The following is a 26851-nucleotide window of genomic DNA, read 5'->3' as shown; positions in this document are numbered from 1 at the left end:
ACTATAAATGTTAAAGTTTGTGTGTTAAGTAGTACCTTTTGACTTTAAAACAGAGACACGGATTTGGAAGAAATCCCACTAATAATATAAGTAAATGTGAAAGTTTCTAAGTCTGTTTGTTTGTTACCTTTTCACGTCTAAACCGCTAAACCGATTTAGATGAAATATACAAGGTGGGCCCTGTAACAGGAGCACAAAAGTTCTACAACTTTTGAAAATAACTAGTATTATGATTTTTATTATAGTTTAAAGTTCAATTGGACAAGCAATGTATTGTAAAATTCGTCATTTTGTTTCGTGACAGGCGATGTCATTTAGACTATTGGATGGCGTACATTGAAAATACCAATTAATTTGTTTGGAATAAACATAATGATAAATAAAATTACTTAATTTTTGAAAGTTGCGGAACTAAATTAGTTCTATTTGAGTAGCAGAACCTGTATTTTAATTTTTTGCTCCTGTTACAGGGCCCACCCGGTATACGCCTATGTCTAAAGATACGTCATTTTGCACGGATGTTTTTCATACAACTAGGGCTGCCATCCGTCCGGGTTTCCCCGGATTTGTCCTAGTTTAGAGTAATTAATTTCCAGCAAGCTGTAAATCGTTTTATAAGGATCTTATTTGATTGGCCTATATTTTATTATACCTACTAACCAAGTTTAATAAAAACCTAAATCTGTTGACATGTCCGGGTTTTGGGCTCCAAAATCCGGGGTTTTCACGTGTCTTGTCCTGGTAGCCAAATTTTAGAGATGGCAGCCCTACATACAACGTAGTACCTACCACCGTGATATCGTCCGAGAAAGGCTTCAGAAGATGTGGCTTATTCATAAGGTTCCCTTTCTTTTCGGCGTATTATTACATGATATGTCGATTGTGTTTCTCTCTTTATTTTATTTTATTATATTCTACATACATACCGATTTACATACAATGTAAATGGAGACGAGAGGCCGTATTGCCTTACGTTTCTGTCGGAAAGGAAAACATCGTGAGGAAACCTGCACACACCTAAAAAATATTTTAAAAACTGTTTTAATTTTTAAATTACATAGCTTAACTTCTAATCTTAATTCAGGTACCTGTGAAGTAATTCAATGGTATGTGTGAAATTCCCAATCCGCACTGGGCCCGCGTGGGAACTACGGCACAAAAATTCTGAGAGGAGGCCTGTGCCCAGCAGTGGGACGTATATTGGCTGGGATGGATGGATGGGCCTTATTCAAAAATAAAAAACTAAAAACAAGTAAATAGCAAGGAGTCCTCAAGCCAAAAAAAGATGCTCGTTTACCGTTTAAAAACAGTTTTTAATATAAATAAAAAATACTTTTTATGTCATAAAATTAAAAATACCAACACTAAACATTAATATTCGTCAATAATATCACAATCGTTATCAGCAGGCATAAATTCAATCAATTCCATGCGCAAACAAAAATTCTACACTGGCTGTGCACAGAGGGAATTCTAAAACTAAGAACCCTGTCATATTAAACATTACGTCATACGTATAAAAAACTCGTTTGTACAAAATGCGAAATCGACAAGGTCCTAATCAGGTCTCATAATCTACACACTTCCTTTCCTGATTCTACGTCTTTCCTCTTCTCCTTTTTTCTGGAGTCTTCTAAGAGGGCGTAGATTTCTTCTACGGTGCGGTCTTTTGTTTCTGGTACCCAGAGGACGGTGTACAGGGTACCAAGGAAGCATACTCCCGAGAACATGATGAAGACCCAGTGGATGCCGAGGATCTTGAGCAGTGGGTCGTACGCCTTCGTTTGGAGGAAGTCGCTGAGAGCGTCCACGCTGCTTACGAAAGATGTCACCATGCCTCGATGCTGGAATAAGATTATATTCATTAGGTTGATTGATGAAGTTTAGATTGATAGGTAGTAGGTAGTTCTTTCTTTTTGATAATTGGCATCGGTCTCAATTTTTTTCATAAAATAGGCCAATTTAAGACATCTATTTGAAGGATTTTGGTTTTAGTTGGGTTTTTATTTTTTTATACCATTTATTAATGTTTCCGGAATTATAGCTAACCATAGTTGCCATGGCGTTAAAAGATACGTTTATCTTTGCCCGTCACAATTATTTAAAAAAACGTAGTGTCATCTGTCACCTGTCAGCGGTTTAGTTACATAACGTTTATTTGGATTCGCGCTGTCATCGTTCATCCACCATTACCTCTCATATTTCGTTTTCTAGAAGTTTTTTACCGTACAACGGCAAAAACTACTAAACACTGGCAAAATTGTCCTCCAATGGACAGAGCCATATTATTAAACAACAACAACGTTTATTTACGAGGAAGGTCAAACAAAGGTCTAACGTTATTTTGCAAATATACACGAGATCTTAGATGAATGATTGGTCTCGCGCGCTCGCTTGACTAGATACCGCGGTAACTAAAAACAAAACGTTCGTGAATGCGGCAACTCAATATTGTAGTGTGCGTAAGAACGGTGTAAGACAATTTTAAAAGGATGCTAGTGTGCGTGCCGAATTGTGTTGCCAGCTGCTCCACTGTTACCCGAATTATTGGGAAAATAAATTATTCTTTGGTCTATTAAGTTACTGGTTACAAAATGTATCTTGGGAAATAATTAGAAATTAAGAAGTAATTAAGAGTGAATGTATTAATATGTTTGTGTATAGGTTAGGCGTAGGTTTCTTCTTTAAAAAAATGGTAGGTATGATGTAGGTATATCAATGATCAGGCCTCACTTTTAATTAAAAAATATATATATTTAAGGACATTCAATATTTACAAATTATTACTGAAAATTCATGGACTGAGTCACCAACTAAGAAGTTTTGCGTTCTTAACACGTTGCACCTATAGTGAAACTTAATATAATTTACAGGTTAATTAAAACTAAAATAAAAATAATTGTTTACAAAATATACATATGTAGGTACATAGGTACATGCATACATACATACTTACATACGCTTGAAAAACATAACCCTCCTTCGGGCAGTCGGGTAAAAAGTTAACATTTCAGGAAAATGGGTAGAAATACGAAAAAAAAAATTTTTTCGTTTCCCGTAATACCTAAGTAAATCAGCTGATCGGGCTTTTGACTGGGAAGACGAAAAACATTTTTAATTTTAAGACACATTCACCCCTTAATTAAATAGTGTCGGGTAACAATTTATACACCTTCAGTGTATAATATCACAAAGATAAACATTAAATAATATAGAACTAGGTTATGTATATATAATAATTACGTTAGATACTTAAATAAAATAAGTTATTAAAATTTATCATCATTTAATGATGATAACAATAAAATTCAATTTATTAAAATCTCAACCACGGGGAATTTGATTCTTGTGTACGCGGCAACACAGAATGGCGTTTAGGGTTCATGTTATTTTATTTTGTAATTTCGAAATTATACGATATTTACTGATGGTATGTGATCCCAGTGTCCTTCTTATTTCTTGTAGTATTATTTTTAAACAGTTTCATTGCGAAAACTGGCATTTTACTTCGGTTTATGACCAAAATTTAACAAAAATTCGGGACATGCACATTACGCACAGTTTGCAACGCGACTGAGTCGCCTCGGGCTCAGGTACGCCGATTTCGGCGTACTATTTGTTGCCGCATTTGACAAGTACGCCGGCGGTATCTAGTCGAGCGAGCGCGCGAGACCAATCATTCATCTAAGCAGGAGATATACACACGATCATTTAGTATTTCTTTGCTAAAATGTGATAAAATTATTTTATAAACCTATTCCTCGAATTGGTTTTGGAATTAGACCACATTGTAAAAAAGTGATTAACGCCAATTTTTTTTTCGCTTACGTAACAAGCTTGTGGTAAAATATGAACCTTCTTTAATCTTTCTGTTTCCAGATTTTATCATAAAACCATGACTTTAAATTACTACGTGGAAACTAGAAGGAGGAGGGGTGATATTGGGATATGCCAAGAGTGGCCATCGGAGAAGATGCGGTTAAAATTTTGTAAAAAATGTGTCTCGTATGTACTATGTAATATAATAGGGATATTAGCCGGAACGCATACAATAAGCTTTTATATTTCATTGAATGGCAACTTGAAATAAAAAAAAAATGATATTCCCTGGGGGGACTCGACTCTATACTGGTAAGAGTAGTGCTACTAAAAAAAGACTGTAATAAAGTTACTTTCAGAGGCTAAAGCCACGTCTGTACTCTAAGAGCGACTTACTTGAAACGAGAACAGTTCCGACGTGATGACATACGGCACCGGCTGGTACCCTGCAGCATCAGCGAAGATGCACAGACACATGGCGAGGACCGGCAGCCAGCCAGGCAGCCAGAACCCGGAGCTGGTGACGTAGAACCAAGCGCCCAGCGCCAGCATTGACAGGCCTGTGGCGAAGGAGGTGCTCGCTAGCAGCCACTAAAAACAAGAAAAAAAGAAAGTTTAAAAAAGGAAAAAAGGGAAGGAAACTTTAGAGGAAAAAAATAATTTCAGGTTTATGACACTGCTTCCGGATTATGAATTTCTTTGTGAACTTCCTTCCGCTGGCTTTCGTGTCGTCACAATGTGTGTGTAGGTATGTTTTTAGTGGTGTACTGCCTTTTCGGCGAAATATGTTTCGTCAAATTTTACTTAGCAACCAACCTTTCGCCGAAGTTTCGTTTGGCAAACCAATCGTTTGCATAACTTTACTTCGCAATTTTCTTATTTTACGAGACTGGGCAGAAGCGACTTCGATAGGTTAGGTTCAGATAAGTATTTTTAAGTATAAAAAAAATGAATGGCTTGCTTGCTTGTTAGCTTGCTAAATTAAGGTATGCCAATCAATACATTTGACGAAAACATAAATGACATCTTAAAAAAATCCCAGGTAATAATTTGCATACGTATAGTAATAATTTATCAAATCATTAAAAAATTGGGAATTGATATCAGTGCGAAACGTTGAGCTGGGAAATAACATTTCGCCTAAATAAAAATATGGGATAAATACTCGTAGGTTGGGAGCTAATAATTTGCTAAATAATTTTCTCCGAAACGTTAGTAAAACACCTACGCGTGATTTTCCGAATCCATCTTTAGTTGTTATAGATTGAATTCTACATTAAAAAGTATTACTTTTAGAGTGTTTGAAATTAATCACGTTCCTAACATTTACATTTCGTAACTCTCAAAATACTATGGGTACCTAGGTACCTATGATCACGGTGTTCAATATCATAGTTCTATGAGTAGTAAAATATGAGTAACAAATGACAATTAGGTACTACGGTATTACAGTCCTTTAATTGGTTACATCTATTAAGAGGAAAAGGGCTCTCAAGGTCGCTCTCACGCCTCGAGGTGTCGATACTTAAGATGAATCAGAGCAGGTGCGGTAAGGGGAAAACTTATATAAATTTTATGATTGTCATCTGTCCTTTAGTTTGATTTATTTCCTGTGTACATTTTCCTTCCTGTCTGTGGTTTTTAAGCAAGTTAAAAAGTAGCTAGTAGCCAGTCAGCTAGAAGGTCCATGAACAAATCCAAATATTCATATCACCTGCACTCTACAAAGATCACAATGAATAAAAAAAAATGTTCACTTAATTTTGAAAGTGTTCAAATAGTTTGTGTGTAGGTATAACAGTTTCCGTCATCTTTTGGAAATCCAGCTACTTTTGAAAGAAAACTGTTCAGCAATTTTCAAAGTTATTGCTGTTGAATTAGTTTTAGAAAATTGTAGCTCATGACATCGAAGAAGAATAAAGCTATAGATACCTTTCTCCCCGTTTTCTCCACAATGCAGCTGGCGACGATAGAGCCGAGCAGCTGTATGACCCCGACGACGATGGTCTGCTTGTTGGGGCTGAGTTTGAGGCTGATGGTCTCGGCAGCGCGTTCGAAGATTGAACCGGCGTACATGAGGACCACCAGGTAGCCGCAGGTTTCCTGGGAGAGCATCACGTTCAGGGATATCCTGAAGGCTTTGAAGGTCGTCTTGTCGCGCACTGGAACAGAAGATTCGGATTTATTATAGAATTCGGCGCTGGATGGATTTGGATGAAATTTGGTATGTACACAGCTGGACATCTGGATATATTTATTTGACTGGATGGCAAGCGAGCAAGTGGGTCTCCTGATGGTAAGAGATCACCACCGCCCATAGACACCTGCAATACCAGGGGGATTGCAGATGCGTTGCCAACCTAGAGGCCTAAGATGGGATACCTCAAGTGCCAGTAATTTCACCGGCTGTCTTACTCTCCACACCGAAACACAACAGTGCAAGCACTGCTGCTTCACGGCAGGATTAGCGAGCAAGATGGTGGTATAAATCCGGGCGGACCTTGCACAAGGTCCTATCACCGGCTAAATAACACATAAGTTACTTTTTGTCCCGATATTCCCAAGGGATAGGGATAAAATCTCGAAATAACAACCACTTGGCCAAGTCATGTTTAGCATGGTCATTTAGCACGTCAATCAAAATTAAGATGTAATTTTCAGGAATTCTCACGGGAATTTTTGTTTGTTATTTCTTCCCGCTAGAATGGCTGCACGGATTTCGATGAAATTTGGCACTGTTGTTTATTCCCACGAGGTATTTGTAAAATCCCGGAATTTCAATTCAACTGCTGTATCTAAAAAATTGACGCGTGCGGTGCCGCGGGTAAACCTAGTAATATTATATTGTATATTTATAATTAGTAAGCATATATACCGATACCGAATCATTTACTAATATTACACTAAGTTGGAGCATCAACGCTCATATATCAAAACATTAATGTGGCTAATATATCTAAAGACGAAAGACTGGACCAACCGGTACTGTCTAATACTAAAATCCTCCGCAAGTCATGTCGATAGGCAATCTTAATGCAAGCTTTTAGGTTGTAGAAGATTCCAGACCTCGAGACACGAATCTAACGACATTCCCTTGATGTTGCATCTCACTCTTACGTATTACGGAGAGTGCGTGCGACGAAGATAGATTATCCAAAGCAATGCAAGCCTTTTGCTTTGGCTTGGCTGGAATAGAGGTTGGCGTGACAGTTCGACAAATTATCGGACCGGGAATTATTAGTTGCTGGAACAGGAAGTTTCCGTAAAGGTCATTTATAACCGTTTTAAGTTACTACTGTTTTTACGCCGAAAAAAGCTCCTATAAGGTGCTTTGGGGTAATTCCACGTGGATTTTTGATGAGTTGACATGACGTTTGTAATTTCGTTAATTACTCCGAGTTGGTACATTATAGTTAAAGTCTTAGGATATTTCTGTCGTTTCCACTAATCGAGTTTATATACTATATAAAAAAGTTTCTAAAATATGATCGATTTATGGAAATATTGGTATTCAAAAACTAGTTACTTATTTTTTTTGCACGGGGGCTATTTCGGAATATAGCGGGGTTATTCTGCATGTTATTGAAAAGTGGACTTTATTATAATTTGGCTCAAGTTTCATATTTCTTTTTAGGCTGAAATTACCCCATTCATTTTTATTTTTTATTTCGTTAGTAATATCCATAATTACAGATTTTTTCAATCTCTGTATTCCGAAATAACCCCACAAACGCAATGTGGTTCTCAAAATTTGCCGCAAAGGAATATTAAATCTACATACATTATAGAACAAAGCTGAAGTCGAGAACAGCTGGACAGATTATTATCATCTTTGATATGTGGATTGTAGAGTTTGTCTTCGCCCCGAATAGCAGAATAGGGGGAGAGGAGCGTAAATATATAAAACAATTAGAAATGCCATGTCACTTTTATATTTTGAACTAGCTTTTACCCGCGGCTACGCTCGCGTGAACCATAATCATTTCAAAGAAGCAAGTATGCAAGCAACTAAATAAACTTCATGCTACATCGTTTTGATAGCCAAAGTATCAGGTACGCTACTCTGTTCGACACACTGGAGATCTCTTTAATATTGTTAGAGAGGGACCTATTAATAAGGAACCCTACGCCACCCTGTGATGTTTGATCATCCTCGCGGAAGTACAGAAGGTGGCCCGAGTCTAAGGTGATGGTGCCCTCTCCCTCTCTATGTACTTCACTTAACTCCTGACTAACGCTACTATGGCAAGGAATAGTGGGGCGACCGGGAACTGGGGGCCATCTCTTTGCCGTGCGCTTCATTCTGGTAGGAGTTTGCCCATAATCCCCACACTGGGCATGCGAGTTGGCGATCGTAGGGCACAGTTTATTGCACCGCCGATGCTGCAGCCCATCCGGGGCTCGGGGACTTAACTGTGCCGATTTTGGCTGCGCTATGCCGCAATCAGCCAGCTGGCAGAGCCTAGTCTGTTAGACGGCAGGGTGCACCACGGGCAGGTAAGGTTGGCTTGCGGTCCATAGATGGAGGTTGGCCCCCTTACACCACAAATAAAAAAATCTAAATCTTGAAAAGTTGAAAGTTTGAATACCTTAGACAATTACCATACTAAAGTAAGCTGGGGTTATTTCGGGAATCACTTCACTGGAATAACGCCTAAAGGGGTAATTCGGGAAAAATATTTAAAATATAGCTAGGCCTTTTAGACTGACACAGTCATTCGCAAAAAACGATTATTTGTCATAACATTAATTGTTCAATCTTGTAACTTATCAGGTTTTAGAGATAGCGGTGTTGGGGTTATTTTGTATTTAATTTTTTGGCACGAAAATGCACTCGACCCAAAAAAAATATATTGCACGTCCAACCGATGTCAGCGCCTCGCATCATCTGGAGAGGCGCGAGGAGCGGTAAATAGGGCGTCCATTTAAGTGCTGCCAGTGGTTAAACATCAACACGTTTAGGAGAAATTTTAAATAAATGGAATAACCCCGTTTACAGAATTACCCCAAAGCACCTTATTTATTAGTTTTCAGAAACTGGAAAATTTGTAAAACATCGACCAAGCCTAAATTATAAAACAAAACACTTTAGATCAAAACTTAGGACTACCATTATTCGTTATAATCAATATCATATTTTTCACCCGAACTTGAAGAGCTTTCGCCGGGGATTTCGCCGAACTAAGACCGAAGATCACGCTGCAGTTTTTGCATCGTGCGTGTGCAATACATTGCAAAATTGAACTATATATAAACATCTTTAATTTGGTAAAAAAGGTAAATCCCCGACTAGCACGTGAGAATACACGTGAAACTTGTTTCTTCATATTCTTAAGTGATAACTAAATAACCTTTTACATGTTACTACCTGTTTTAGCGGAGACTCAAAGGTGAATGGTCTGGGGCTGTTCAGAGGAGGAGCTGCGGTTTTACATTTTATGTTTTTAATGGGATCTAATTTTGCTGTGAATTGAAAATTAATATGGTTTTCAGGGCTGGTGGCTGGTGGCTGGTGTTTTTTTACTAGTGTCTAGCACCAAACCTCAATCCTTTCAAAATAGGTATTACAAAAAGTGTAAGTAAGTTTTTGACCCCCGAAGCAAAAAGAGTGGTGTTATAAGTTTCCAATAAGACAGCAAAGTCTGTTTGTATTTACTACCTAACCGTCAACATCTACATATATCGTATACTATCGTAGCTCGATGTGGTTTTTAAACATGAAAGGAGTTTTCTTGGTTATAGTGGTTTTTTGGGTGATACTGGAGGTGGTTTAAAACATAATTTATTAGAATCGGTTCAGCCATTTTTGCGAGATTAGACTTTGCAATGACAATGTCGGGTTGTTTCAACTTTTTATTAACATTAACCAAATTAGGTTAGGATTTTATCATGAAATCGTGAGAAGGGAGATTATTTTGGAGAAGCTTAAAAAAAGGTTTAAAAACTCAAAGAGGTAAGCGATGTGTAGGTGCATAAAAAGTCCACCAATAGAATAAATGCACTGAACGGACATACATAGGAAAAATTTAATATTATCTCTTATTTTTTCCGCTTGCAGTCGCCATCGCCCGGCCTTATTCTTGCGAAGTATTTTACAATTCAAAGTTCTTAGAAGAACCTGGGCAACCAGAGTAGTTAAAACCACAAAGAAATCCCTGCAAAGTGGTTTACACGTAGTTTTTATAATATAAACTATAGTTCTGCGAGTTGGGAACCGGTTAAAAACAATTACAATGTAATCTTTCTAAGAAATCCCGCGACGAAAAAATAACGAGGCTCCATTGCAGTTACATACATACATATGTGTGAATGCATTGAGTCAGGTCACTAATTAAATAAAATTATGCTAATTAATCAATTAAATAAGCATAAGCATCGTAATAAGTTGTGGTTGAAGTAGGGATAATCTATAAAATAACAATCTCAGAATCAACTGGACTTTCCGTCGTTTTAATATTTTCCGATAAAAATCTGTTTCTCGCGACTCCTACTGCGAAGAATTCGTCCATGGCTATCCCGCGGGAACTATGCAACTTTCCGGGATAAAAACTATATCTTTCTCCTTTACAGGGTCTCAAATTACTTACTCCTGTACCAAATTTCGTCTAAATCAGTCAGAAGATATAAATAGTTTATTTTCGTATTTATATGTAACTAGGTTATGCCCGCGACTTCGTCTGCGCGGACCTGGGTTATCGCGCGGTGGCGTCCTCTACCGGAATAAAAAGTATCCTATGTTGATCCTTGGGGCTTAAAATATCTCTCTCTCTTGGGGTTCAGCGGTTTCGACGTGAAAGCGTAACAGACAGGCAGACAGAGTTACTTTCGCAATACTAGTAGGGAGGGGACTAGCCTATGCTCGTCGCTCCTGCGAAAAGTTCGTTTATCGTTAACCCGTTGTCAAAAAAACCAATAGGGTAAATTGATCCTCACTCAGCATAACGTTGTTGCAGCAAGCTGCAATGCTGTATTTGCTGTTGCTGTGTTGTATTGGTGTTTTTCAGTGGGACCCAACTTTAGTCTACCACTAGGCTTAGCCTAGTTGGCGTGAGTGAGGGTATAGGCAGGGCTAACCGCTGCCCTAACTAAACAAACCTTTACTCTAACCCAGGGGGTCTTCAAACTTTTTGACTCAAGGGCCACACTGCACTTAATGTAAATTCGTGCGGGCCAAGAATTTGGCTGGTTATGGGGGTAATACATATGTAACCTTCAGAGGGAGAAAACCAGCAAAACAAGTATAACACCAGAGTTATTTATTTCTCAAAGTTCACTTGTTGTAATCGAACAGAGTTTTTGCTTAGACTAGTTATCGTTAGTTAACAATGCAGAAAAATTGCCCTCTCTGATCGGGGACCCGTCTTATATAACTTTAGCTTGACTACCCCTTCCCTTCACAATGTCAGTGTTGCCATTATACAAAATTAAAATATAACTAAGCTGTCTAGGATTTAACTAGTTATCTGTATTCACACAGAGATATGTGGTTGTTACACATAAGTTAAGTAGACTTAGTCTTCAGGGGGTACCTAGATACGAGTAACGCATAAGGCACTTGGTGTTGATTATGTTCATGAGTGGCTATCTATGATTATGACCAATTACTGTCAGTGGCGGGTCTTATAAAACTCTCTCGGTTTCTTTCCGCGGGCCGAATTAGAGGGGCTCGCGGGCCAAGTTGTTTGGCTACCCCTGCTCTAACTGATACCCTCACTGCACGCCCCAGGCTATCACGGCTTTGCTAACTTACCAATGCTCATCCAAGTGGCTTTCTTCATGGAGCGCGCGTGCTGTTCCTCCCGGTCGAGCTGCTGGATGGCTTCCTCCAGGTCTTTGTCGTCGGTAGTGGTGTTCCGCAGCCAGGCCAGCGCTGAACGGGCTTCCTGGCAAATAAAGAAACAGTATTGTAAGTATACGTCCCACTGCTGGGCAGAGGCCTCTTCTAAGTATGAGAGAGCTTGGGCCTTAGTTCCCACGCATACATACCATTGAATCGCTTCGCAGGCTTGTGCAGGTTTCCTCACGATGTTTTCCTTCACCGCAAAAGCTCGTGGTAAATTTCTAATGTGATTTCGCGCATGAATTTCGAAAATGTCAGAGGTGTGAGCCGGGGTTTGAACCCACGATTCTGTGCTTGCCAGGCCATAGCTCAAACCACTACGCCACCAGGGCTTTCGTCTTTATTCTTTTAGTCTTTTTTAATCAACGAAAATAAACGGAGGAGGTTCTCAAGTCGGCGCATATGCATAAATTTATTTTGGAAGTATTATGCCTGGCAAATAAAGACACAGTATTGTAGAGTTATATTATATCTATAACTCTCTATTGTACATAAAGCACATAATAATAGCAGTTTAGTAAAATCGACGTACAAAGGCGACCTTATCCCATAAAGAGATCTCTTCCACTTAACGTTTGAACGATTGACAGGCCTTTTATGATTTAAATTCGGGTTTTGTTCCGCGTACCTTGATTTTAGAGAAGCTCGATATTTCGGCACAGTTGCAAGCGCCATGATCACGAGACGAATCGACAAAACCCGAATCCATATTAATATTACAAATGCGAAAGTGTGTGCTTGTGTGTTAGTATGTTTGTCCGTCTTTCACGTCGAAACGGGGCGACGTACGACGTAATTTTTGGCATGGAGATAGTTTATGGGCCAGAGAGTGACTAGCCTATTTTTTATCGCGGAAATATACACAGTTCCCGAGGGAATAGCGCGCGATAACCGAATTTCACGCGAGCGAAGCCGCGGGCAAAAGCTAGTTTAAATCATAAAATTAGTTATGACCGCGATTTTTTAAAACATTTGGATTGACAGGACAACAGAAACAAAAGTAGACAGGTAATGGAAAGTTAAAAGAGACGAAACCTAAGATTAATCTAAACCTAAATAAATGGATACATATTTGAATATCGAAAGTTAAAATATCTACGGGTAAAATGTCGATGTTCAAAATACCGAAAATTAAAATATCGATTGTACCACAATATCGAAAGTTGTTATACCTATGGTCAAAATGTCGATTGATTAAAATATCGAATGAGTAAAAATATCGATAGCCAATATATCTAAGTTGTAAATGTCAACATATTTGAATGTCGAAAATTAAAATATCGTACATACAAATCTGCTTTATTTATTGCTCCTTTCTCTTAATATTATTTATTTTACATAATTTAGTCATTTTTAGCTGTTGTTGTGGTCACAGTTTTAACCTAACCGAACCAAATATTTTTGGTAATTCATGTTCAATAGGTTAGGTTAGGCTAGTATGACGTCAAGGCGCGAAGCGCCTCAACTGAGCGGGATAGGAGCTCCGCGAAGCGGAGCTCCGTCGACCCCGTCACGTGATAGTTCATACATAGGATATTCGATACTCTGTACTTCGATATTTTGGACTTCGATGTTTATATCTTTCGATGTCACTTTTGTAGATAAATAATTTTTCGATATATTGGACGTAGATTATCTAACCATTCGACAATATAAACTTTCGTTATTTTAATTTTCGATATTTCGATACAGTCGATATTTTAATTTTCGATATTTTGGACATCGACATTTTACCCGTAGATATTTTAACTTTCGATATTCAAATATGTAACCAAATAAATAAAGGAGTAAAAAGTTTTACTAAAACACACATACATATACATACGAGAACTAATACTACGGATAAATTACAGTCTATGATATTCGATGAAAATTAAGAAACTATAATAATAATAATACAATTTATTTATTCAGATAACTAAAAAGAAAGAAAGAGAGATAAAAAAACATTTATTGCCACAAAACACATTAAATAAGATTTCATAATAAGTAAGTAAGTTTTTAAGTTTATATTTAGTTTATAATTGTAACTAGGATGCATCAGGGACTATAAGGGTTCCGTTTTTCTCTATTTTAGCTACGGAACCCTAAAAAAGACTGTAGGGTGTCTGAGGTTTTAATTTTAATAATTAACACCTTGTATAGATTAAAGTCTTCTGATCTTCAAAACTAGTTAGGGTGCCAAAGATATGTCGGTTAGTCACCTCGCCAAATGTCAAAACTTGTTCCGCATACGTTTAGGCGCATGCTAATTGCTCCCGGATGCCTCACGACCTCAATAGATAACGTTAAAAAAATACGATGGACTGATCAATTATTTCCTAGCCTGTTAAGGGTGAAAAAACTTTAGCTGATACCTCTTGGATGTACTTATTTGGAATTTTTGATGGCCAATTGTAGCCAAAATGGTACAAAGCAACGCCAGATTAATCATCAACTGGAAGGTGTTCACTGTTGAACAACGGCCTCCCTGGGATAAGAACGCCACGATGATGACACTTGCCATGTGCATCCACCGTTGCAAGTCTCGCAATGTCATCGGTCCACCAAATGCAAATAAATTCAATTTCAATTTCACCCAGTGGGAGCCATACTAACGAGGCGTCTTCGTGGTGGTCGCTAACGGTCTCCCCCCCAACAGTTACTTACCTGTTCTTCCAGCAATATGAATATGACCTTCCCATAGCAACTTCAACTTAAATATTCATCGAGCTATCGGGTGATTCTAAGTTCTTCAACGAATTTCTAAATTACGCATAGTTTCATCATCATCATCCCAGCCTATATACGCCCCACTGCTGGGCACAGGCTTCCTCAAAGAATGAGAGGGCTTGGGCCGTAGTTCCCACGCGGGCCCAGTGCGGATTGGGAACTTCACACACACCATTGAATTGCTTCGCAGGTTGTGTAGGTTTCCTCACGATGTTTTCCTTCACCGTACCTAAAGCTCGTGGTAAATTTGAAATGTAATTATCCGCACATGAATTTCGAAAAACTCAGAGGTGCGAGCCGGGGTTTGAACCCACGATCCTCTGCTTTAGAGGCGATAGGTCAAACCACTAGGCCACCACGGCTTTTGCATAGTTAATTAGTCTGTTCATATTTATTAATTTCTCAGAAATTGGCTGTCTCGAAGAGATCGCTTTTTAACGATAAGATCGCCTATTGTCTACCTGATTTTTTCATTTTTGTAGTGTCTGTACTTACTGCTTTTGGTAATCAATAAAGAATATTTATTTGTATTGTATTGTATTATGCAAAGAAACTCCGAGCATATAAGTAGTCGTTTTTGTCGCGTGACTCCGAGCCTCTCTGACCATGTCTTCCAACTTGAGAAAAGTGTTATTTTATTTTATTTTTTTTTTTTTAAGTAGCCTGTTTAGTGTCCCACTGCTGGGCAAAAGCCTCCCCTCTTGACCTCCACAACTCTCGTTCTGACGCAATGTCAGGCCAGTCCTTTGCGTACGTGTCCAGATCGTCCCGCCATCTCCTTCTCGGTCTGCCTCGATGTCGCTGGCCGTTCTCCGGCACCCACCAAGTAACTGTGCGAGCCCACCTTTGTGGGTGCATGCGACAGACGTGTCCAGCCCAGTCCCATTTTAGCTTAGCAGTCTTTTTCTCAATGTCAGTTATGCGTGTTTTTGAGCTCAGCGTGGTGTTCCGGATTCTGTCCGTCCGTTTCACACCTAATATGCTACGCTCTATCGCTCTTTGGCAAACCTTAAGTTTGGACTTTTGATTCTCAGTCAGGGACCATGTTTGTGCACCGTAGGTTAGGACGGGCAGGATACACATGTCGACGAGTTTTCGCTTAAGTGTTATTGGAAGGTTTCCCTTCATAAGCTGTTTCATGGACCAGTAGCTCTTCCAGGTGTTTTCGACTCGTCTTTCGACTTCTTTATCTTGTCGGTTGCTGAAAGAGACTACTTGGCCCAAGTATATATACTCGTCAACATATTGTATTTTCTACCCTTCTACCGAGATCCGTCGTTTCGTGCTGTTGGTCATAAGTTGGGTCTTCGACCTGTTCATTGCTAGTCCAATCATAAGGCTTGCAGTGCTCAGTTCTTGCAGCATTAATTCGAGGTCTTGGGCTGTTTGGGAAAAAAGGACGATGTCGTCAGCGAACCGGAGATTAGTTAATCTGTTGTCACCAACAACTATGCCCTGTTTTCCCATAAGACTGCTAAGCTTTTAAAGAGTTCTTCGAGGGCGCTGGTGAACAGTTTGGGAGACAGCGGGTCGCCCTGTTTAACACCTTTTTCGATAGGAAAAGACTGACCTGAAGTTTGGAGCTTGATATCTGCTGTGCTATTGCTGTAAATGGATTGAAGGAGATTGATGTATATGGGCTCTATATCTTGGTTACGTAGGGATGTAACGATTGCAGAGTGTGTTAAGCTGTCAAATGCTTTGAGTAGTCTACGAACGCAAGATACAGAGGGACATTGAACTCGTTTACTTTCTCTATTATTTGGTTTAGAGTGTGGAGGTGATCGGTGGTGGAAAACCCGGGGCGAAACCCGGCCTGCTCTACTGGCTGGTTCTTGTCCAGTTGCCCGGCAATCCGAGAAAAGTGTGCGTTAAGTAATTACCTATATCTACGGACACATCACGTAACGTAAAAAAAAGTCAATTTGGTAAAAATCGAGCGTTGCCACGCCATTGCTGGCAATACAATATTGGTTGAATTAACTCGTCTTCAAGCACTGTGCCAGATTAAATCAACTAAATAAACATAATGTCTTACAGCCTTATTCATAAAAAAACCTTAATTGAGGTTTGATCGGTCTGTTACTTAGCAGACTGATTAAGCTTAATAGACGGTTGTCAAGAAGTATGATTCATAAACACTTGCTAGCAGTCTGCTAGTTGTTGAGCTGCTGATAGACGGATTAGACGCGTTATGTTGGCCACCTTGACAAATCAAAGACAAAAAATGGCCTAATCTAATTAGCAGGAAAAAAAAGCGAGATGTTTGTTTTCCCGCCATTTCCGATCCGCATGTTTATGTTGTACAAAAAGCCATAATTATGTTAATCATCCTATTTTTTTGCATATTTATTGTTAATTTATTGTTGCTAATTTAGAGGATTTTTAAATAATTTTTTTTTAAATCTTTGCGTTTTTTGCTCTTGTCAAAGTCAGCTGTTCAAACTTGTGGCGGCCATTTTGTAACTTAGCAGGGAGATAAAGGAGGGTCTACGGTCCTCTAACTTTAGCAGAGCCTTGATCGACTGATTAGCGCTAACAGACGTTTATGAATCACGTTTTTTAGCATCGGGCCTTCAAGGAGCCTTCAAGGAGGCTCTAACTTTTTATGAATAAGGCTGTAAGGCTGTTAGAGTTTATTTAAAGTAAGCGTCAAGCTACATGAAATGTGTTCCTGATTGCTATCGACATTCCACATTAGGAATAAAAGGCAGGCTAGACGTTGATAAATAAGTATTAGCATCCTACCTTTCGACATAAACCGCGGTTAAAACAAGTTGTCTATAATTAAAGTCTAACTTTAGCGCGACCAGCCGACCAGGTTATGCATCTAACCACTTTAGAAATATGGAAGTAGTTACAAAATTCAAAAGGAGAAAAGGAATGTAACTTCAGAATAATTTGATATTTAATTTATAATACATTTTATTTGATAAGTGTACCCGCGAGGCCAAGCACATTATTAAATTTTTAGGTTTTTAGATATTCGTACCTTTAAAATAGTAATTTGATTGACTGACGGACTTATAAACATATCAAACAACCTAACCACAGGAGATTAACATTTGGTAGAAATATTTAAGTTTTTACCTACCTACATATACAAGCTCTATACAAACTTCGTTGAAGTAAGTATTGATGATCGAAGTATACAAAGGCAAACTTATCCGTTTATGAATGCACCTTAATACTAGCTAAATTCAAGTGAAATGTTTTTGTACGTGTTAAGATATAATATTAAGCACTAAACAAAAAAACTATATTTATCGGCAAAAACTTTTGTAAAGCTCGATTTATTTTTTGCCAACTACTCAGGTAGGAGGTATTAAAACTGTTGGCTCATCCTCTCTTTAGAATATAATCTAAAATCATAATGCCGGGAAGTTACCCTCTATCCAAACGTTTGACGTTTTTTGTTTACTTTGCTTATCGTGTGGAATTTTGTCATTACGTTCCACTGTTTACGCATTCTAGTTTATCTTTTTTATTTTAATTTTATAATTAACCAGCTGGTAATCGCGGCTTCAGCATCGTTTTGGGTCTTGATATTTGGTATCAATGTGGCCCTGTGGACCAAGGTTCCACGGAAAAGGGTTTAAAAGTTTTTATTCGTTAAATTCGTTGTGTGAGATATTGGTTATGGCGACTGAACCATTGTTCTCGGTTTGTGCGATTTCTTGCCTGTTTCCGACAGTTGCAAAAAATATTTCTCACCATGGGCCTGGTCTCATCACCACGACACGGCGCCTGAGCGCGGGGTAAGTGGCCGCGTCTTTCAAATAAACGATGTCGAGCGAAGTTTGTTACATCAGATCCACCAACCTGTATCTTTCCCTGCTTGATCAGGAACACAGGCGTCTCCGGCATAGCGAGGAAGGCGACCAAGTGCAGAACTGGGACGGCCGTGCAGAGCCACATGACCGCTGGGAAGGACAAGACGTCCCCAGCCACGTAGACCACCAGGTAGCCCAAGTTTTGAGAGAGGATGAACAGCGAGCCCAGTGCGCCGCGTACGTTGTCCGAAGCTATCTGGTGAGAGAAAGTCGTAAATTAATCTCCGGAGAACTGAAGTTGATATGATTTGTGTTTTATGCAATTTGGAACGTATTATAGCTGTCGTGAATCTTGCTAATTGCAAAATATGGCACTGCTCGTCACTATTGGCGTATGCAAGCGATTCAAAACCGATTTAGGTCAAATTTGGTATGAAGACTCAGATAGTTATTAAGGAATTCTTCGCAGACGGAGACACAGGCAATAACTAGCGTTACAATAAATATGTTTTCCGATTGTTTCAATGCTACGCTACATCAATTAAATGTAAGGGAATGTTTGGTATCCAACATTACGTCACTGTCGCGAGCTTGACCTAGAATGTGGAAGGCATTGCTCAAACCGAAGTTACAATGGTTTGAGATGTTTTCGCTTCATTTGTTACAAAAGGGCGACTAGGGCGAGGCAAGTTTTTACTTTACTGCTGTTTGCATTGTATAATTTGTGATGTAATTGAGAAATATATACATTCAGAGGAATGCAAAACAATAACGTTCCGTATGAACCAAATAAGAATTAAGTTAACAGAGGTTCGAACAAAAGCTAGATTTCCAAAAAAAACCATGAAGCAATATTGTGGCGAACCGCAAGGGGAGGGAAGTGGGGGTGCATGGCAGTGTAGTCAAGTCAGCAACTTGTGTGAATAATACAATATTTCATTTAACTCATTTACCAACTAATGAATAAATCCGGATACATAAGAGAGATCCACGGACGTTTTAACACCTTTTTATGTCACACGGAATAAAGTGAGAGCAGAAAAAGATAGTGAAAGCGATCGCGAGCGCCCGGGGATTAGGTATTACGGCCACAGGATGAGACACTTCACTTGCCCTACCTTGGACACCATAATGTATTTTTTTTCCCAATTGCTATACATCTAATCAAGAGGAACGAATTTGGCGCTGATGTTACCTCACAGATAGAGCGGCGTGACGATGTGGCAGGATGCGATCAACATGCAGACGTCATGGGTTAAGTTGGTGTTGATGTTACCACTCAGATAGAAAGGCGTGATGTTATAGAATGATGCCATCAACATGAGGCAGATGTGGGTTCGGATGGTGCTGATGTTACCTCTCAGGTAGAGCGGCATCATAATTTAGCAGATTGCGCTGAGCATGCAGCTGCAACGGGTTAGGACGGTGCTGATGATACCTTTCAGCTAGAGCGATGTAACGACGTATCAAGATACGATCAGCATGCGGCTGCAGCGGGTTAGGTTGATGCTGATGTTACCTTTAAGGTATAGCGGCGTCGCGAGGAGGTCGCGGGTGGGCAAAGTAATTGTTTTAGTTTGTAGAGCGGTTGCAACAGTTTAGAATGGTGCTGATGCTATCTCACAGGTAGAGCGGCACGACGATCTAACAAGATGCGATCAGCATGCTGCTGTAAAAGGTTACGGTGGTGTTGATGTTACTTACCTCCTTCAGATATAGCGGCGTGACGACGTAGCAGCCGGCACAGGCGAGGCCGGCGACCGCGCGCGACGTAATCAGCGCCCACGGTGCCAGCGAGAACAGCGTGATCACCCAGCTGATCTGCAATAGGATACATTAGGTCAGGCGACATGTAAAAGAGCGTTTTGCGGTCTACTTGCAGAATAAACGTTATGATTATGATCATGATTTGATTTTAGGTGGATCCACATTACCATCGTCAGCCTGTGTCTGTCCAATGGCATGCTACTGAACTCGTTCTTCAGCTCTCCTCTTATTTCTACCCGCTGCTATACTTTTATGATTGGCCTATATAGCAAAAATACAAACTGAGACATGGATGCACAGAAAAACCAGAAAAAGAGATCAGCGCTGGCCTATATAGCTAAATTAAGGGCGCCCTACAATACGTGTTAGTCTCCGACCGAAAGTTCGACTTCAGTTTCAGCGAGTTTCGGCGTAAATTTAATGTTAAACCTTTACATACCAAACAAATGACTGTACTTTGATAGTAACTATCTAAAACTCTTGTTTCAATAAATGCACCATTCTTGATCAATCCCGAACACATCTGTTAGAACAGGCACTGTGATGACTATGACTCATAACAATTAAAGGCAACTCGAACAATTGAACGTTTTGTTTGCACGTCATATTTTTTATGGACTATTAATTTATGCACAACTACTCTTACCCTTGGCTTCCCTCGCGCGAGCGTTTATTTCAGATGGCCAGCTCTCTACATACAAAATTTCATCCAATGTCATCCAGACGATCGAGCGGGAAGGAATGACAAGCATACACACACTACTCACATATTCTTTATTCTTACATAAATACTTAAGGACCTATAAACTTTCGCATTTATAATATTAGAAGTATTTACAAGTGTAGAAGAGAGGAAGATTAAATTGTTCCAACCTTTATGAGAACGTTTAACGCAGACTTCTATCACGAAGTTAAAGGCTGGTGGAAGGGACAAGTGGTAATTACCTACAAGCAACTTTTAAATTATGATGATGACAAGACCTACGAGAGAAAGTATTACGTACGAGAGAAGGTAATGAATAGCAATTAGCATTGACCGCACCTGATCCACTTAGCAGATAGATAAACAATTGGTTGTCGTTTGTTATGTGCTGCGCTCGCGCAGGGAACTAGTACTTGACACGCAGCGGCCCAATTCATAGGAGCCTTTACTTTATTTTAAGCTAAATTAAATTTTATAGTCAGTTATTATGGCTTCAAATATGTTTAAAAAAATACTTCGTTGAATTTCTTACTGAATTCTTCTCAACAGAGGTTTTTCCGAACCGGTAGTAGATTTTTGACATTCATAAGTGCTTGTTTATTAAGCTTAAATTGAATAAAGTTTTTTTGACTTTTACTTTGAAGCGCTCTATTTCCGTCCGTTTCGACCACACTGCAGCGGCCATCGTAGTAGTCGAAACGTCGAGATAGTTTTAGCAATAAAAGATTCAATCCCGGACGATATTAGGCATGAATAAGAGCCGCGAATGCTTAATATCAGCATAATATAGTATGTAAGCTATGGCTTCTTCTGAAAATTTTTATCGTGATATCCCTGTAGGTATTTTCTTTTTATACTTCCACCTTTGTACGTACCTAGCCGGTTGACTAAACACGAAATGGAAAAGACATTTTCTGTTCATATAGTACCTACCTTTCATAATGTGAGCGTATCATTTGAACAGCGAAATATTGAATTTTAGCTCAAGTAATGTATTATAAATGAACTAAAATAATTTCCTTGCTCACCCGCGACCTTACGATAGCTAAGCTTATGCAAAATATGCGTGTTCATGCAGTTCCTCCACCTCCACACTGTAAGAACACACACAAATCACACAAACCCATCTATCACCACCACCACACTACACTGACGCGTTTCGAACTCAACCAGAGCTCATCTTCAGAGTGACACAACCGTACACCATGCTACCAGTTGTTAGACTAACGAACCACAACCACCGTTTTAACTTGTCACTGTAACTCCCCAAGTACCCACATACGTTTTATGAAACAAAACAAAACTACCCACAAAATATTAATAAATTTTTTAACCGTCCTTCAAAACTACCTTGATTTTTATTTATTTACTGTCAAGGCATGTTTTATTAACTACCATTGCTGAAATTAGATCCAAGCCGTAGCAAGGGAGATGAAACTAAATTTACCTGCTCATTAATAATAGACCCCATACTGTTGTATCTAATTATCTCCATGCATTCTATTATTAATGAGCAGGTAAATTTAGTTTCATCTCCCTTGCTACGGCTTGGATCTAATTTCAGCAATGGTAGTTAATAAAACATGCCTTGACAGTAAATAAATAAAAATCAAGGTAGTTTTGAAGGACGGTTAAAAAATTTATTAATATTTTGTGGGTAGTTTTGTTTTGTTTCATAAAACGTATGTGGGTACTTGGGGAGTTACAGTGACAAGTTAAAACGGTGGTTGTGGTTCGTTAGTCTAACAACTGGTAGCATGGTGTACGGTTGTGTCACTCTGAAGATGAGCTCTGGTTGAGTTCGAAACGCGTCAGTGTAGTGTGGTGGTGGTGATAGATGGGTTTGTGTGATTTGTGTGTGTTCTTACAGTGTGGAGGTGGAGGAACTGCATGAACACGCATATTTTGCATAAGCTTAGCTATCGTAAGGTCGCGGTGAGCAAGGAAATTATTTTAGTTCATTGATATGGACCTCCGCAAAGTAACGCCTGATTCAATAAATTAATGTATTATAGTTTCGTTCGTTCCAATTCTGCTTACCGCTGCCATCCCAATACGTAGCCACAATGGTTTATTTAGCACAGTTTACTATTGAATAAATTTAGATTCCTCTAGTCGACCGCTCGCGCTTATAACTTGTCCAGTGAATTGGGAACAGCTGTAGCCTGCAGCCAATCAATCCGGACACTAGTGGTAACAATTACGACCGGCTCATTCCAGCGTTGCGTGTGCCACAAATTGATGGCAGTGTAGAATTGTCCGTAAACGTAAAGTGACTCAAACGTGACGCTTACAAGCGATGCCTGAGGCCATTTTGTCTAAGACTCATGTCACACCGAGACGAGACGTTGCGTCTAATTAGGGTTTTCTATTTTTTTACAGTGTAGTAAGTAAAATCGAAAACCCTTTCGAGATAAATGCTTTTAAACTTTGAAGTTATTTAATTTTGATATAATATAAATTGGGTATGTAAAAAAAAAACAATGACCTTTATTTGACTTTATAAACTATGACGTAGACGGCCCAAGTTGTGCTTTAATCTGTGAAGATTTGAATTCTTCACAATTTACTAGTGGATTAAACACTCGATGTGGAAATAAGACCCCATACATCCCTGTAAATTAAGAACCTAAGTAAACATTTTACCTACATTAACGCTCAGTGGAAGTGTAAAATGCTTCCACCGTCAAAAATGTATAAATGACCGAAGGTCCGGTTTTCATTTTTCTTCTATAGATCGCATCTCCAAACTTGTGAAATATTGCGAGCTGGTTCTTTTTTTTATTGAGTCAGTTTTTTTTTAATGGAGTCATGGAGGTTGAAAACATAAAAAATAACGTATTTTAGCCGGTTCACGATGTCTACAATTCACAAAGCCGCTAGTCACTAGAAGTTCTGTTGTTGCCTGCCTTGGCTTGGGTGTTTGTTTCGATGTTTGGTGTCAAAATGTTTCATTATAATGTGATACGAGAAATTCTATTTAAAGCGGCCGAATTGAATTTTGACGGAAGTGAGTAAAGCTGCTATAAATACGATATTTGAAAAGAAAAGAAAAGAAAGAAACATTTATTCGTGACTAACATAAGAACAATGAATAAAAAAAAAAAAAAGAAAAAAAATAGTTTTATGTATGCCACGAAATGGTCCCAAATCAGCAATCTGCCGGTCTTGCGAACGGCGCTGGTCTTCTTTGGGACCATCGGGGTCATCATACATTAAAAAAATTTACATCATTAAATACAGTGAGACCGATAAAAAAAAACAAAAACTTAAAATGAAATTGTTACCTATATTGTATTGTTGTGTGTATTTATAAACAGGGTGTCTGGAAAACCGATATAGGAACTTCAGGAGACGATACATTGGAGTATGTGGAAGAGTTTTAATCCTAAATGTCTTAGTTAGTGTAATACCAAGTAGTCATTTCGGATTTCCCGTGAACTCAGAATCTTGAAATTTGGTACGAAGCAACGTCTTATAGCACAGATAAAGGAAAAATTGCGAAAACCGTAAATTTTCAGTTACATCATCATCCCAGCCTATATACGTCCCACTGCAGGCACAGGCCTCCCCTTAGACCACGCGGGCCCAGTGCGCAGTTGAATTGCTTCGCAGGCTTTCCTGTTTCTTACGACGTTTTCCTTCACCGTAAAGCTCGTGGTAAATTTCAAATGTAATCCGCACATGAAATTCGAAAAACTCATAGGTGCGAGCCGGGGTTTGAACCCACGACCCTCTGCTTGAGAGGCCATATGTCAAACCACTCGGCCACCACGGCTTAGTTACATCATATAATAAAAATATTTTTAATAATTTTAAAGTTACTACCTACAGGTTTGTACGGAACCCTCGGTGCGCGAGGCACTAAAATAAGGGTTTAAAGCTATTTAAATTAATTGTAATTTATACCTATTAATTTGCGATATCATTAATTAACTTCGACGTACGTATCATACGTATTACCAAGGACCATGTATTACTATAATTTACTATAACTAATACATTTTGATATCAACTGTTCATTTAGCAATTGCTACTCACTACTTATCTCAAACACCGAGATAAACTTACATAAAAATAACTTCAAAAACTTTGTTACGACAGTAAAATTGTCCGTGCTTTATCTATAAATAGGCAATGATAATTATATAATGACGCAATGTTGAGAATTAAATGACAATAATAAAACAAAACACGCCTTTGTTCAGAAATATTGTTCCCATCGTTAAGTTGTCAGTGAAATCATCGTCAAATGTCAACGACACAAATCATCAGTCATATGAACTACGCTAAACTGCTTGGAAAATAAATAGCGAATGCCAATTGATTGTAAGATATAAATTAATGGCAATGTTATAATTTATTCGCCTCTCAAGCAGAGGGTCGTGTTCAAACGCCGGGTCGCACCTCTGAGTTTTTCGAAATTCATGTGCGGTATTACATTTGAAATTTACCACGAGCTTTGCGGTGAAGGAAACATCGTGAGGAAACCTGCACAATCGTGCGAAGCAATTCAATGGTGCGTGTGAAGTTCCCAGTCCGCACTGGGCCCGCGTGGGAACTATGGCCCAAGCCCTCTTGTACTGAGAGGAGGCCTTTGCCCAGCAGTGGGACGTATATAGGCTGGGATGGTTATAATTATAACTGAAAAAGAGTTGGTAAAACATCATTTTTGTTGATGGCGGTTTTGATTGCACTGACATTATAGTTGTTTTAAAACAGCAAAAAATACGTTTTAATGTTAACTGCATAACTGCGTCATGGTCAGACCATGGAAACTACTAGGTACCTGTGGTCAATACACCCTAAGGCTGCGTTCCAGCTAGAGAGTGCGAGGACGTGTTGCGAAAAAAGTCTTTTTCATCATTATCCAATAGGAACGCTTTATTTACCTCGCCTCGCTCCACTCAGCTGTTTCCACCAGAGATGTGCTGTGCGAGGATAAATAAATGAAGCGTTTCTATTGGTTCATGAAAAACACATTCTAGTAGTAACGCAGCTTAAGACCATTCTAACCAAATAAGCACAAATACGGCTAGGTTACGTCGTCCCGTCTTGGGGTTGCAGTGCCTGCCTGACTACTCCATCATCAGATCCTGGATACCATCCTTAGTCCAAATAGAACACCAGCGCCGTTCGCACAGAAATTATGCTGAATTGAAGACCATTTCGTGACCGTGATACGTATTTTTTAGTTTTCTTCGGTTTTTTTTTGTGTAATTGTCACGAATAAATGTTTTTTCTTTCTTTCTTTTCAAAGTCAAAGTCAAAGTCAAAATATATTTATTCAATTTAGGCTATAACAAGCACTTATGAATGTCAAAGAATACCTACCACCTGTTCGGAAAAACCTCTGTTGAGAAGAATCCGGCAAGAAACTCAACGAGGTATATTTTTTTAAACAGATTTTCAATATTATTTAATGATATAGTCTATACATCACAAGTATTTAACACAACTTTATTTTTAACACAGTAGTCTTCTTTCAAATGGGTACGCCCTAAAATTATTCTAACAAACACAAGCATGGCTTTATGTTACATTATTCGTCTTGAAGTTCCTGTGTCTAGCTTCCTCCATCATCAGATCAGCTCGATGGTACCATATTATTGTATTGTCATTAGAACAACGCATAACTGACAAGTTTCGTATCAAAACAACTTATAAAAGTGGGTGAAAATCAAGTTGAAAGATTTCGTAACCTAAATTAATAGTGTTAATAACCTAGCCAGCCAACTTATAAAAGTTGAAACCCCCCGACAATTTCAAAGTTCAATATCTCACTGAACCGATTTTATTGAAACTAAGAGAAAAGAAAGAAGAAACCCGCATCAAAATCGGTCCATCCGTTTGAGACCTGTGATGCTACAGACAACCAACAGACATTGGCCTCAAACTTATATTATTCTATAGACCCTTGTTTTTGGATCGGGGATAAAAAACACGAGATACGGCAAGAGATTCCTGAAAGTTTAGAGATTCCCTAATTATTTCCACTTACCACAAGCATTAGCGAAGTCAGCATGGTGGTGATTTTCCTCCCCCACCGATCCGCCAGGTCCCCCACCAGGCACCCGCAGAATATAGGTGGGAAGAAGGTGACAGACGCCATCCAGGATATAGTCTCGTCGGAGGTGGGCTCGTGGCCTGGCGCTGGCCCGTTGGGGGTCTTGAGGAGGGGCGTCATGGGGGATTGCCAGCCCATGAGCATGCCGAAGTTCAGGACTGGTATGGTCA

At 39.0% G+C, this 26851-nt stretch overlaps 1 protein-coding gene and 1 long non-coding RNA gene across 2 annotated transcripts; one reads left to right on the top strand and one right to left on the bottom strand.

The window, feature by feature from the left end:
• Nucleotides 1-13: 13 nt before the first annotated feature.
• Nucleotides 14-4260, top strand: LOC141441502 (uncharacterized). The gene is made up of 3 exons (XR_012452805.1): nucleotides 14-90; nucleotides 3880-4005; nucleotides 4179-4260. It is a non-coding gene; the product is annotated as an uncharacterized lncRNA (long non-coding RNA).
• LOC141441495 (solute carrier family 2, facilitated glucose transporter member 8-like) lies at nucleotides 1290-26851 on the bottom strand (the record flags this gene model as incomplete). The annotated part of the gene is given in 7 exon segments (XM_074106258.1): nucleotides 1290-1844; nucleotides 4216-4410; nucleotides 5752-5981; nucleotides 11570-11702; nucleotides 18194-18400; nucleotides 19849-19965; nucleotides 26616-26851. Coding segments are annotated over 7 exon segments (1394 nt in total), but the record flags the coding sequence as incomplete, so codon positions are not given.

The sequence above is a fragment of the Choristoneura fumiferana genome, chromosome 24 (genome assembly GCF_025370935.1).
Source record: "Choristoneura fumiferana chromosome 24, NRCan_CFum_1, whole genome shotgun sequence".
Classification (NCBI taxonomy): Eukaryota; Metazoa; Arthropoda; class Insecta; order Lepidoptera; family Tortricidae; genus Choristoneura; species Choristoneura fumiferana.
The sequence above is the reverse complement of the archived record's forward strand: the minus strand, read 5'-3'. Positions and strand labels throughout refer to the sequence as shown.